Source organism: Amblyomma mixtum, chromosome 5, assembly GCF_055824585.1.
Source record: "Amblyomma mixtum isolate Tamu chromosome 5, ASM5582458v1, whole genome shotgun sequence".
NCBI classification, from domain to species: domain Eukaryota; kingdom Metazoa; phylum Arthropoda; class Arachnida; order Ixodida; family Ixodidae; genus Amblyomma; species Amblyomma mixtum.
The window spans coordinates 184,472,832-184,486,788 of record NC_143016.1 but is presented as its reverse complement, the minus strand read 5'-3'; the positions used below and the strand labels follow the sequence as shown (position 1 = coordinate 184,486,788).

The window sequence follows — 13,957 nt, the reverse complement described above, 5'->3', positions numbered from 1 at the left end:
GCGAAGACGACGACGAACTTCTGACCGTTGTGTTGAGCGGCATTGCCATCGCTTTGGGTGTGTGCTCGTGGTGCTCGACCTCTGTGTCTGCGAGGCCTGTGTCTCTGTGTCTACCGCCGGCGCCCAGTACCTCTAACCATCCCAGTACCCATCTTACAAAATAAATAAATAAATATAGCCAGTGACGTGCTGAAAAACGGAATAATGGCGATAAGTTCACCCTGAAGAGAGAGGCTCCGCTTCATAGAGCACCACCGTGTTGGCTATTTATCTCATTGGAATGCTTGGCCCTTAAGCATCTGCTATAAAAGTTAAACCCAACAATTTACAATTTACTTAAGGTAGTATCAGCTCTGCCCATGCGACATTCAATTCCTCGCAACCTGTTGATGCTTGTGCTGCACCATTCATGGTTCATAGCTTTATAGGGTTTAGCACTCCTAAGTGACTCGCGCTATGAGGGACGTCGTAGTACAGGGCTCTGGTCAATTTTGGCTACCTGGGGCACTTCAACGCTCACCAACATCGCATAGTGCATGGGACTATAACATTTCACCTCCATCAAAATGCGACCGCTGTGTCTGCGATCGAACCCGCATCGTTTGGGTCAGCAGCTGAGCACCATAACCACTGAGCCACCGCGGCGGCTGCATCACTCATAATGAGCCACCACAAGCTGTCGCTCTCCCTGTACGAGAACACAGCCCATTTCCACACTCATAGACCATGCGAGATATTAAAGGATTATCGGTAGGGGTGTGCGAATATTCGAAATTTTCGAATATAATTCGAATATTATATTTTTAGTATTCGTGTTCGATTCGAAGTCCAAATATTCGTGTTGTTTCGAATATTCGACACGACGCGAATATTCGTATCTAGCCGAATATTCCATTGCGAGCACCGGCGTTCATTTTGGTGCGCAAGTCCTATCGACAGAGACATAACAACACAGCGGCGCCCAGAGCAATGCGTAACGTTGGGCCATGCAGTACTGACTGCACTGGTGAGCTTCTTTATGGCTATACCTGCGAAGCTGGTATAGTCAGAGCTGTGCACGAAATACCTCGCCATACGAGCCAGTTCAGTGCCAAATGAGAGGGCATTTTCTGTGGCTGGAGAAGTCGTTCCCCCTAGAAGGGAACTACTTCTGCCTGACCATGAGGAGGAGCCGGTTTTCCTTCACGACAATCTTTTATGTTCATCCCAGAAACGCGCTTCTGTGCTTATGGCAAGCTAGGCTTGATTAATGCTGTGTACTAGCCATCTTCTCTGATATTTCCACTCTTCCAAAAACAATGTTCGAGACTTTGATACCTTTTGTGCAGCCACACACACCTTTTGTGCTCATTTCATTACTGATAATTGAACTGTGATGTTCTTGGGAGCTCAAATAAATGTTTTGTAGTGGTTAAATGTGTCTGTCCTTGATTACTCGATATTCGGAATGAAGTAGTCGTATTTGATTCATATTCGAAAAATTTGATATTCGCACACCCCTAATTATCGGCTTTACACACAGACACATATACTGAGCCACGCCTGTACCCTTCTCACCTTTTCCTTTTCTCACAGAAAAGCCACGGAGACATGAGATCTTCGCTGACACCATACAGTGATTCTAGCCCCCTTTAGAGCTTTATAATAAAACATGCCGAGATAGAGCTGCACAGCACAGCCTCGTCACGAGGCAAGTTCTGAAGCTCACTTCCGGACAAGGGTGACTTCTAGTAATCCCCGACTGCCAGCCCTGGACCAACCTTCAAACGACATTGCTTCTGCTGTCAACTGCTCCATTCCCCTTCCTTGGTCGGCACCCGGTCTATCACTTCATGTAACCTAACGAGCACTGCAACTCCACTGGACGTCTGCAGGACATTGCACACATGTCCCCAGGACATCCAAGCTCTGGACCAACCTTCGAACGACATTGCTTCTGCTGTCATTTCCCTTCCTTGGTCGGCACCCGGTCTATAATTTCATATAACTTAACGACCACTGAAACTCCACTGGACGTCCCAAGGACATCCCACACGTCCCCAGGACATCCAACGGAGTTTCAGTGTCCATTGAGAAGGAACCACAGCTTGCCTATTCTGCACACTTCATGTCCCACCCAAGTCCTCCATCGTCCCACACCAATTCTCTGGTCCTAGCAGCTCTCTCTCTCTCTCTCAGTGTGCAAAGAAAGATACCAGGCAGCACGTACGGGGCGCAGAGGTTGAGCAGGTCCTTGTCCGTGGTGGTGTGGGTGAGGCCCTTGATGTACAGGTTGGTCTTGCTCAGCTGGTCCCCTGCCGAGCCGCCACTGCTGCTGCCCCCAGCTGAGCCGCCCGAGTTGATGCTGGACGCAGGCGGAGAGCCCAGCCGCGCCGGGAAGGTCCCCTGCTGCTGCACACAGGGGAGAGGGAGGAAGGAGACGGGGGGAGGTCAGTTCTCTGTGCAAAGAGCTCTCGTACCCAGAACGCATTGAAAGCCCCCGATTAGTGCCACAAGTTCAGTAGCAAATCGCTTCAACTACCACACAGTTGACAAAAACACTTTGGTTAGTCCGTGTACTGAGTGCAATAAAGTGAGAAACACAAGCTCACTGCTTGTGTTTATGTTATGTTATGTTATGTTATGCTATGCTGTGAGCTTGTGTTTCTCACTTTATTGCACTCAGGACATAGACTAACCGAGGTGTTTTTGTCAACTCCATGGTAGTTGAGGTGGTTTGCTACTGAATTTGTGGCCCTAGTAAACAGAGGAAAAAATATCAGCTAACCTTAAGCAAATGTTCAGCGAAGATTCAGTGGCAATGCCAAACTTTTCACGGAATGTTTTTCCGCCGGTATGATGCGTACGAAAATAACAATCATGGGTCACCACGCGGAAAAAATGATTTGCAATAATATTTATTTATTTTTTTTTGCTCCATACTCCAGCTTCAGTTTCAGCTGCCAAACAACAGCTGCAACATTACAAGTGAGTATGAGATCGCGCGAGACATACATAAAATTGACAGACGATTACAATAGTCAGTAATGTAAAAATTGAGCACAGCTGTTCACACGCCCCCTGCCACCGTTGGCAGGTGGCGTATTATGCTGCTAGCCACCTTCCAGGATCTTCCTGTGGCAGCCACCTTCTGGTTGTCCATTCCTCCGCTCTCACCGTCGCAGGTGGCATGTTACGCAGAGTATGCCGACAAAGCAGATGACTTCAAGCGCAATCCATTGTTACGCAGAGTATGCCGACAAAGCCGATGACTTCAATGCGCAATCCGTGAACGAACGCCTATGAGCTGCACTCTAATAACCGCTGCTGTCTCATGTTAATTCATTCAAACTTCTACACTAAACTGCTCCAGAGGCCAGCATGGAAACACATGAACAATGACATTGTAGAGGTCAATGTGGAGGCCACCCAGGCGGTGACCGCGGCCACGTTTATTTGAAGGCTGCCGAAGAGATGGTAGCGGCAGCGTCCGACCGAGGCCCAGGACTCGAGCGTTCTCCTCTGCGCGTGGCCACCGCTTAGTCTTCCTTGCGCGTGCCGAAACGGTGGCAGTACAGAGGACCCGAATGACGAGTTTGTGCGAAAAGTACAGTAAACATGAAAGAAGAGGGCTGAACAAAAGAAAAATATAAACTGGGAAGTAAAGGCCGGTCAGTTTAGGTCGGTAGTCCGGGAAGGCCGTCGGGCAGGAGAACCAAGCCCAGGCGGTCGAGCCTGGCTGTTTCGCAATGGGCCAGGGATGCAGAAAGGGGACGGTGATGACAGAGTCAGCAGACATGAAATGTCACCCAGAACGCGTGGACGGGGTGGTCGGAAACCAGTTTTCAGGCCCACTGGTAGGGCTGACAGTGCACTCGAGGTTGGCCTGAAGATGAACCAGCGTCCAGATGAGCGAGCGTGTGAAGTGTGTCGCCCCAGCCGATGTGGAGGCAATGGCACATAGGAAGTTTCTACATCCAAGCATCAGATCAGAGCATGGTGGCAGATGTTCAGCTGATCACATGCATCTACGAGATATAAAAGGGAATGATGCGACCTCTCATTATACAGTTTAGCAATTGGCTTCATTTTCTCCTTCAAGAAGCAGTCGATCGCCTAGTGTCAAAAAGTCCCTTCAGCACTTTTCCGCCAGTCAACCAGCACACGTCTGCATGGTGCAGGATCTCCTTATAATTCCATTCTTCCTCTTGTTACAAAGATGTGAACTGACAGTGGTCGAGTGCTCTAGAATAAATGAAGTTCACTGCGCCACACACAATGTCCTTGACAGATTTTGTACTCATGTCTTGCCACATAGTGCTTCTTGATGCTAGTGACAGATTTTGTACTCATGTCTTGCCACATAGTGCTTCTTGATGCTAGGTGCAGTGTGCCACTACAAACCGTTTGGTGACCCCAAGACTGCAAGCTTCTTTCAGAAACATCCTACATTAGCACAGCACCAGTTGGGATACACACCAACCGCTCCCACTGCAAGCCAGTGTGTTCAACAATTCCTTCAAGCACTGACATGGTGTCCACTCCTGAAGCGGTGCCTCTAATCGGGACCAAGTGCAGCATTTCTGTCACACTGAGAGCTTGGTCTATGCCAGTAATGAAAATGGCATTATCTGTAGTGTCAGTGCTTTTGTCAATGGTGAGAGAAAAGGCTTCGAAGCCCGACATCTGCTCATCAAGGCATTTTCAATGTCACTCTTCATCTCAGTAATTCTCTCCGCAGCAGAATGGGGCTTATTTTTTCGAATTCCTTTATCATGCTGGGTCAATAACACCTCCAGCTTCAAGCAAGCAGTTTTTCACAAATAACCTATCAGTGAATGGCTTTTCAGATTTTGCAATTACACAGGAAATAATGAAGCTTGCTTTCCCCGTTTCTTCTGCTTATTTGGCATGCTTCAGGAAAAATTCCTGCTGTTCTTCCCTGCCTGTTCTCGTTTCCACAAAGAACGAATACTGCCTCAGGGCAAGACCTATTGATTGATTATATTTGGAAAACAAGTCTGGTGGTGAGGTTAACTCGTGAAGCTGGCAGGTGGTTTCGGAACAAAGGGTGAAACAATTTTGGCCGGCAGGCCGCATGCAACAGCTCTGTAGGTTGCACGTTTGAGACCCGCTGAAGTAGACAAAGTCAATGTGCTTCCTAACCTGACACCACGTACAGCACACTGGTATGCACAGTCAGACCTCAGTTTTTGGTTGACTATCCATCAGCTGCACCATTTGGTGGTCAAAGTGCAATGCGGGAAAGCCAACCGAAGAAATTTTCAAATGGGGTCCTTTGGGGTGTGATGAATTTGAACGAGGCATTCTGCACTACTCCCCACAATGGCCGCTGTAAGTTACTTAAACCAAAACGCTGGAAAAAAAAAAAAAAACACAAGGCCCAAGGAGACAAATCACCAATTCTCAGCTTAGAGTGGTGTTAGCTTCGTACCTGCAAACAGTCAGTGGTCCAAAAAGTAAATGCTGTCTGCTGGCACAACAGCCGCAAATATGGCTTGTAATTTCAAACTTAGAGAAACGCTGCTAACTCACAAATGATCAAAAGAAGAAAACTGCCGTGCGTTTTTCTGTCACCTCTTTTTATGTGGATTGTTCTTGAGCTTTTGTATATTTTTGTCTGCATAAGCTACACACTAATTTTTGTTACTCCAATGCCCTTTCTAGAAAAAAAATTCATTGATCATTGACCAGTGTCAAAAGAATAAGTGACATTCTGGGAGGATTGCAGCTTTGGTTTCTGACTGAACATGGGAAGCTGTAGCGCTCCCAAGACATCAATACCTGTTCTGAGACCGGTCGGTTATCAATGAATTCCTTCAAGCCATGTTTCCTGACCAGAGTGGACAGCATCAAACCATCAACTGCATCATGACTACATTTCTTTGCAGAATTTTTGCCGCCTCAATTCCTTGACCACACAGACTTGGAGCGTCCAAACCTTCCGCACTTCTCCCCAACTGCCCTCGAATGTCGTACTGCAAGCCTACTGGAGTTTCAGCAGCCATAACCACTTTGTAAAAGGCACTGCTATTAACTATCAACTGCAGAACAGCCAATTCAGGGTGGTGATGCATTACACTGCACATGCACAGTATTCAAGACATGAGCCGCTTTGGGACGATAAACCCCAATGAACCAAACCGAAAGAGAAAAGCAATTAAAATCTTGGTGGCTCAAATTTTATAAGGCAAGCGGCACTTGTATTCTGGGGAACATAAACTTTACCAACGTAGGCTGGCCACAGTACACATAACGCAGCGGTATGCGGGAGGTATGGGGTTTGATCCCCAGTGCCGCCAAGTGCCCACTGGTGATAGTGTGCACAAGCTTTCCCCTGCCTGGTGCTCGGCTTCTTTAGGGGGAAATGGCTCTCTGACCCCACCTTGAGTAGACAAAAATACCCTGTGCCATGGCACTCTTTGGCCACAGGCGCTCTTGCGACATAAAAATTCACGATCATGACAGCCACAATACGGGCCTTGCTTTGTAAAAAAAAAAAAATGCCAGCTCCTAGCAACCACCAATCCAACAAGCAAGGTAAGGAACACTAGGCTAGGTAAAACTCAGCACAGTGTCTACGTGAACGAAACCTCAGGCAAGTGTGGGTCTGTCCACTGTATGTGCTGCAGATAAGCTTCACTTAAGTAAAGTGTTTCTTTTTATCCTAGAAAATTTCAGAGTCACGCTAGCGTGCCCAGCACTGCAATAAGCTGCAGTGCTAACAATATGCAGGTAATTACAAGTGTCATTAACCCCAGGAGCACTGGAAAGCTACACGCAGAACAAGTTATAATTCAGATACCCATTTCTTGAAGCCAACACAGTTTATCTAATGATGGGGGGCTACCTACCTTTACTGCAATAACGCAGTTTACCAACGACATGATCCTTCCCTTGAAACAACCACACAAAGCAAGACAATACAAATATCCAGCACAAATTTCTTGCTTCTTGTACTCTCACAAGTTCTCTTCGGTGAAGCAGAACCAAGTAGACAGGCATGGGAAAAAGTAACAGCATTGCTCTCGGAAGCCAGTGAAAGTGCATACCAAGGCTTTTATTTTTTTTTTTGGCACTTCTTCCAAAGCCCCTGCCTTAGTGCAGCAACCAGCGACCCTTGGCTTTGCTATCATATCAGCAGTGGAGACAAAAGGACCCCAGCACACACACTGAAGGCCTCCTCCCACTCATATCTGTGCTATCTTGTCAAGACAAACAGGACCAGTGATAACACAAAAATGCAAGCCATGATGGAAATCAATACGAATCTGAGCAAGTCGGTCAAAAATGCGAGCTGGGAGTGCAGGGCTTACAAATGCATGTTCCCAAAAGGTGACTACTACACTGATGGGACGATGGAACCCCAGTGGCTGATGTCAGCTGGAAGGAGATGACATTTTTCAAAGGTTTTCAAAGACGAGGTTTTCTTTAAAGAAACACTCGTCTCGACCCACAACTGTAATCTGTCGAAACAAACTCTGCCAAACTATGTGAGTGGGTAGTTTGTGTACAGGTGACATTAGCGCTGTGGTTGATGACAACCTCGCTCTGTAGGCATCTGTAATGTGCAATGCACATTACTAGCCACAATCTGAATCAATGGTTGCTGTTTTCTGATCTGTACACAACATGCAGTCCCATTTGTAAAGCAGGGCCGAATGATACTTCAGCAAACCGAACACCTCAGACAGGTCTCAAGACGCGGCCAAAATAGGCACGAAATACTTTAAGCCTTTGTGACCAAAGTCCCAAAGATTAATGTGCGAGCACTTCTGTCACTGTCGCTATCTTTTACGTAAGAGGAATGTTTCAAGAGGGTGCCAGTGTGCATGTGTTTTCAGCATTGTGTGTGTGTGTGTGTGTGTGTGTGTGTGCGCGCATGTGTTCTGTCACCTTAATCCATGCCTTATAGCGAAAGTGGTTGATATCTAGTGCTATGCTCGGTCACTGTCATTTCTTGGTCCATGTTATCTTAGACTAATTTTCACATCTAACCATTCCAGTCACCAAATAGGCCAGCTTTCTGCCTTTAGCGTGGTCACTAAAAATGAAGCTCTTATTTATCTATTTATTTACAATATACAGCAGGCCAGAGGCAAGATTAACAAAATTAGAACAAAATTAATACCTGTACACCAAATACAATAATCAGAACAGTTAAGGGCATAATAACAAAATCACGCTGTAAAATAAGCCAAATACATCAAGCATAACAGCAATGAAGAAAAAAAAAGTTGCATAATTTCAAACACACAGAAACAGAATTCGGAGCAGCATTCACTTAGTAGGTTAGTCTCAGGTTCTCGAGATTCAATTATGCCAATCGCGGGGATGCTACTTGTTAGATGAGGTGGGATTCAGTTCCATTCTTCAACTGAATATCTGAATGAATATTTATGAATATTTAAGTGCTTCTTCTAGGACTGATGATGACGATAGTAAATTTTTATGGCGCAAGGGCACCTGGGCCAAAGAGCGCCATGGCACAGGGTTTTTTTGTTCCACTCAAGGTGGGGCCGGAGACCCATTCCCAAGCATATTTCACCCTAAAGAAGCCGAGCACCGGGCCAGGGGAAGCTTGTACCCATCGTATCACCGGTGGTATTCTAAAACTCTAAGGAGTTGCTGTCATGAGGCAACCTGCCTTGTCAGACTGTTATCGAGTGGTTTCAGGCAAGGACAGAGATTCATTAACAATTTATATTATGTTGTTGTAGCCAAAACAAAAGTTTTGGTCTTTAAATCCTGCATCTAATTTGGACTGCTGGTATGCTATACTTCTTCATTAGGTCAGCTGGTGAATCAGTTGCACAATATTAAAAAAAAAAAAAAAAACAGCCTCACGCTGGACGATTTCGAGTGCGTTAATGTGAAGTTCTACGCACGGATCCAACGTAAAAGCATGTTCAAGCTTGGATATTCACATTCAAGCTGTACGAGCACGCCTGTGAAATACTGCGGTAGTCTGTCTGACCTGCAATCCGAGGGTAAGGGGTTTCTGATGTGCCGCTATATGGCTGGCGCCATCTATGGGAGCCTCTTTTAATAGTCACGGTTTCGATCAGTCCGGATTTTTACATGTTCAACGCTGGTTCTTCTGCGACACGGGGCCTGTAATGCTTTCACATAAAGCCTCCACGGTCAGCAAAAGTAGAATGCGGTCATCTATGAATGCAGGCCAACTTGAATTTTTCATCTGTGTTCCTATACAGAGACGACAGGCTCTCTGCTGCGCACTGGTAAAAAAGCGCCCTTTCAGAGCCCTCCACCCGACAGCAACAATGGAAGCAGGAGTTCACACGTGACAGCCAGGTCAACCACATCATCTGCAGTCCACAGTGAGGCCTAGGGTGGTTCTGTGCAGTCCACAAAAACCACAGTGAAGCCTATACTCCGTTTCATACACAGCAGGCAATGCTGCGGAGGTTGCTGAAGTAGTGCATCCACAAAACCATATCACTCCGCCACGTATCATTCGTTCTTCTCGAAACTCTGCTTATTGTTTGAACGAATACAAAGAGCGATATAAAACGATCTGGTAGCACTGAAAATCACGGTCGAAGCTGTGAGGCGCTCAGTGTTCGGGCTCTGTGGCCATAATTTTCACGGAGTGTGAACCACTTTTTGGGCACGGATGTAGCAGAAGCGATTTGCCCTACCAACCGCGTATCATACCGCCATGTGCACTTTTTGCTTCTCGAAATCTCGACGAGTGGCAGGACGAAAATGTGGCAAGAGGTAAAACGAAGTCCAGGAGGTGCCAGTCACAGCACTTAAGATTTGTCGCTAGGAAATATGCTTGTGTTCGCTTTGGTTGTATGGCGAACAGCTTTTTGCATGCGGACTTGGCCTGTGCGAACAGGCACACTAGCTTTGGCAGCGTTGCCTGCTATGTATGAGACTGAGTATATCAACCTAGATAAAATTTCACTTTGTGCCAGAAATGCTGCACTAGACAGGCGATAAACCTCCCACCTCTACATGTATTCCTGCAATCCTAAGAGAGTACCATGAAAATAGTACTAAAGAGAGCCTCAATGCTGGGATGTGTTTTAGGAATACCAACAATTATCAACACTACCACATCTTGGGCAAGCCAAATGAAGGCTCATCCCAATGATATCAGTCATCCACTGATGTACAATGAGTAGGAGCAGCTCAAAGGTTTTCCAGTGGTGCAATTTTTGGGCCTTGCGCAGACCTGTTAAACTTCGACTTTAAAGCTCCGCTGGACTATTCCACAAATTTAATGTCACAAAACGTAACCATCAAAACCCTTTTACGGTGGTTTTAAGCATGTGACTAAGACCTCAAAACGAATCAAAGTGCAAAAAAAAAAAATGACCAGTTCATCACACCCGACAAATATTTCAGTTAAAAATAATGGGAAGAACACTGCTTTATGACTTTTGCATATAACAACATGCCTAACAAGTTACTCATTTCAAATTCACCAACATTTCCATGTTTTTCCTGGCTACTTCAGACAAAATTCCCTGACCACTGATGGTGAGGGAAAACAGTGGCCAATGGTAATGGACAGTACACACAATCTATTCGAAGCAAAAAAAATTATTTACCGAAACTGCAAAAGCTGCACTAAAAACAGATTTGCTTTTCCTGTTAGTGAGAGCCAATTTCTTCCTCACGGATGCCCAGCTTGAAACAGTAACTTATGCAGCGATCACTGCTTCTCTTCCCACTCTTTATTATGGGTGGCTATTCTTTCCCTTACTCTTCCAAGCATTTGATGTTTTCACTAAATGTGTGCATATGTCAAATTTTTCATTTTGAAACGGATAAGAGTAACAAAAAATCGCTGCGAATACAACTCAATATTGTCGAGTAGGTTAAGCATCAAAACAGATGAAATTAAATGACAAACGTTTTCGCAGACTGCAATGATTAAAACATAATGCACACATATAATTTACTGCTCATTTATCATATCAAAGTATTCAGGCAGCAGCCTAGAATGCAGACATAAAGGCAATAATTGCCTGATTCAATGTCAGCCCACTTCCCCCCTCCCCGCACACATCCTAAGGACATCACATAATGAATGAAGAGAACAAGTCATACAAGGCATAACCGCGCGTCACGGGACAAAGTTACCTTGCAAGCTGCCCAACATTTTCATCATCATCATCATCATTTATTGACCCTTAAGGGTCCCGTTAGGGACATTACATAAGGGGGGGGGGAGGTGGTACAGGGGTGTTCAGCAGTCATACATGAATATATAAATATAGAAGGAATATGGAAATACAGAAAAATATAGAAAATATAAAATATAGAATAGAAAAAAAAGTAGAACAAGACGAAAAAAAAAGACAGAAGTAACAAATTCAAATAATCACGTCATGACAGAGTGTAGCAGAAATATAAACAGAAACAAATTACAACTTTGGAAGTAGAACAGGCTGGTCAGTTTGCAGGGCTTGGAAGCTGGCATAGGGTGCAGGAAAAAATTATTTGTCGTTGAGATGGTCGATTAGGAGCTGTCTGAATCTGGAAGGATTAGCCTCAATGGCAGTGTGTTCGGGGAGGTTATTCCAGCTTTCTATCGCACTGGGAAGGAAGAATTTATTGAAATAATTGGTGGAGCCGTGCAAACGCTGTATGCTTAAGGAGTTAAATAAACGACGAGATGATCGTAGCGGAGCTCGTAGAAGGTTTTCTCGAAGTGCTGCAAGCGCAGATGCTCTTTTTGTCACAATTAAGAAAGATACCCTGCTAACGGTCTAGCGGACCAACTTGCGAGCAACATGACATGGTGCATTGCTCACAAACAGGATGGCGCACAAAATTGATGAAAAGCAGCCGCTACAGCTACAACACGAATGAGACCTTTAGGAAGACAACCCGTTCCCTTACGGCACCTAAAGGCACAACTCCAACTGTGGAACGGCATCCCAAAAGCAGCATTCTTGAAGGGACATGGCTCGCTTAAAGCGGCTCCAAAACATTCCTTGAAGGGATGCCGGCTATATTTCGGGTGGATTCTTTATGTCACACAGACGGTGAGTCGAAAAGAATCACAGGAATCAATGCATAGGAACGGGAGTTATTCAATGAACAAATTACAAGATACAAGCAAACAAAATTCTGCTCTCAAATGGATTTTGGTGGGGCTTCCCATTCCCATTTCACTTTCCCAATGACGGATTGGGAGAGGACCAATTAAAACAGCCTATCTGAGCACGTCACGGAAGTTTGCACATCATGGTTGCCTGTTTGCTGCAACTCATTCTTGCCAAGGTTGGCAGCGTCGCTTCCATGGTTACCACAACCATGTGGACGCCCAACTGGCCCAGTGATGCTTCATCGTCATGTCGATGGTGCAGAAGGAAAAATTGATCAATGGCCTTCCCTGACTTATCCAAACTCGAGCACGAGATACTTTTTAGCATAGCGCGTGCCGCTACCGCCCCCGCGTACCGTGTCCTACCACTGCGCACTGGATGGATGGATGGATGGATAGGAGCGCCCCCTTTGAAACGGGGTGGTGGCAATTGCCACCATGCTCAGCTTTTCTTTATTTATTATTTTTTTGTTGTTTACTGTGTTGGGAGCACTGATGACGGGAACATGGCGCCATCTGGCAGCCGCGCCCGGTGATCCTCCTCAAGCTGCCTATGCGCACTGGTAAATGTGAAACTAATGTCTTTTTTCTTTGTGTCCTTTCTTGGGACCGAAACGAACGCTAGTCGAATGCAATGGCTCGATCAAGTCGATTCCGCCAAGCCGTTCTCAGATACATATTTCATAGATGTGTACTGAGACGTGCAAAGTCGTACAATGCGGAACAGTAGCCGGAGCCTCTGGTGGTGTTTTTTTTTTCTTGCTTCCTTTGAAGTGCTTTTACGCAAAGCAAACGTGTTGGTTTTGTTGATCTAATACAAAACCCAAACACATGGCAAAACGTATAATTATATATTAACACAGTTTGCAATATATTTACTGTCTGTCCAATCATCAAGCTCCCGCCCGGCAATGTCACATCCACTGCTGAAAACCGCCCCTGTGCGATGACACCATTAGCACCATGAATTTGTTTTTTCGAGCTAATTAAAATATTAAAAACCAGAATATTCGCTGCACAACCAATGCTAATAGCATCACTATAGCTCATTCTATGCAACCAACAGGCAAAACGATGAGAATGTGCTTCGTGGCCCCTTTAAAGGTGCACTGAAGAGGATTCTGAACTTGTCTTCTTGCCGCGGGAACTCGATCTACACGTTCCTAGCATTCTTAGAAACAGTGACTTATTGCCCTGTATGGCCGATTTCCCTAATTAAATCGAATTAACATCCAGCTCCTGCCCTTTTTTTTTAATTCTGCCTCGTACGATGGGCGGAGTCGACCAACGCGTGAAGTTCCTTACAGCCAGCTCCGTGGAGGCTTTGCTTTCGCTTTATTTTGTTGTTTAGCTTTCCATAATAAATAGTATCATTCGCAGATAATATAGCCGCAAAATAAGCCTGCAGAAATAAAAATACGCGCAGACTATTTGCTACTACGGACTACTACGAATTACTCCGCCGATGGCAGAGCGGCAAGCCGCCACGGGACTGGGTGAAAGGCACTCCACGCGTTGGTCGACTCCGCCCACTGTACGAGGCAGAATTTAAAAAAAAGGGCGGGAGCCGGACGTTAATTCGATTTAATTAGGGAAATTGGCCACACAGGGCAATAAGTCGCAGTTTCTAAGAATGCTAGGAATGTGTAGATCGAGTTCCCGCGGCAAAAAGACAAGTTCAGATTCCTCTTCAGTGCACCTTTAAGCCTTGCGCAGTGTTTTTACCAAACCACAATCCTTGGCCACAAATGCTGTCACATTTCAACACGGAATCAGTGCAGCAGTTTTTCTCCTCACCACGCTCAAGTCTTTGTGCCGTTCTAAAGGTTCACAACAGTGGTGGTCATATGTGATGGCATTACACGTGCT

The 13,957-nt window shown here is 45.6% G+C and overlaps 1 protein-coding gene across 3 annotated transcripts in view; it reads right to left on the bottom strand.

The window, feature by feature from the left end:
- Positions 1-13,957, bottom strand: part of LOC149345086 (protein alan shepard-like) — a 76,241-nt gene that overhangs the window by 48,717 nt on the left and 13,567 nt on the right. For 2 of the 3 annotated variants that reach the window (XM_089546430.1, XM_089546429.1), the window contains exon 2: positions 2,210-2,391. In XM_089546430.1, coding sequence (XP_089402556.1) covers positions 2,210-2,391 — 182 coding nt within the window. The remainder of the gene's footprint in view (positions 1-2,209; positions 2,392-13,957) is intronic. The other variant, XM_089546428.1, reaches the window with a different exon arrangement.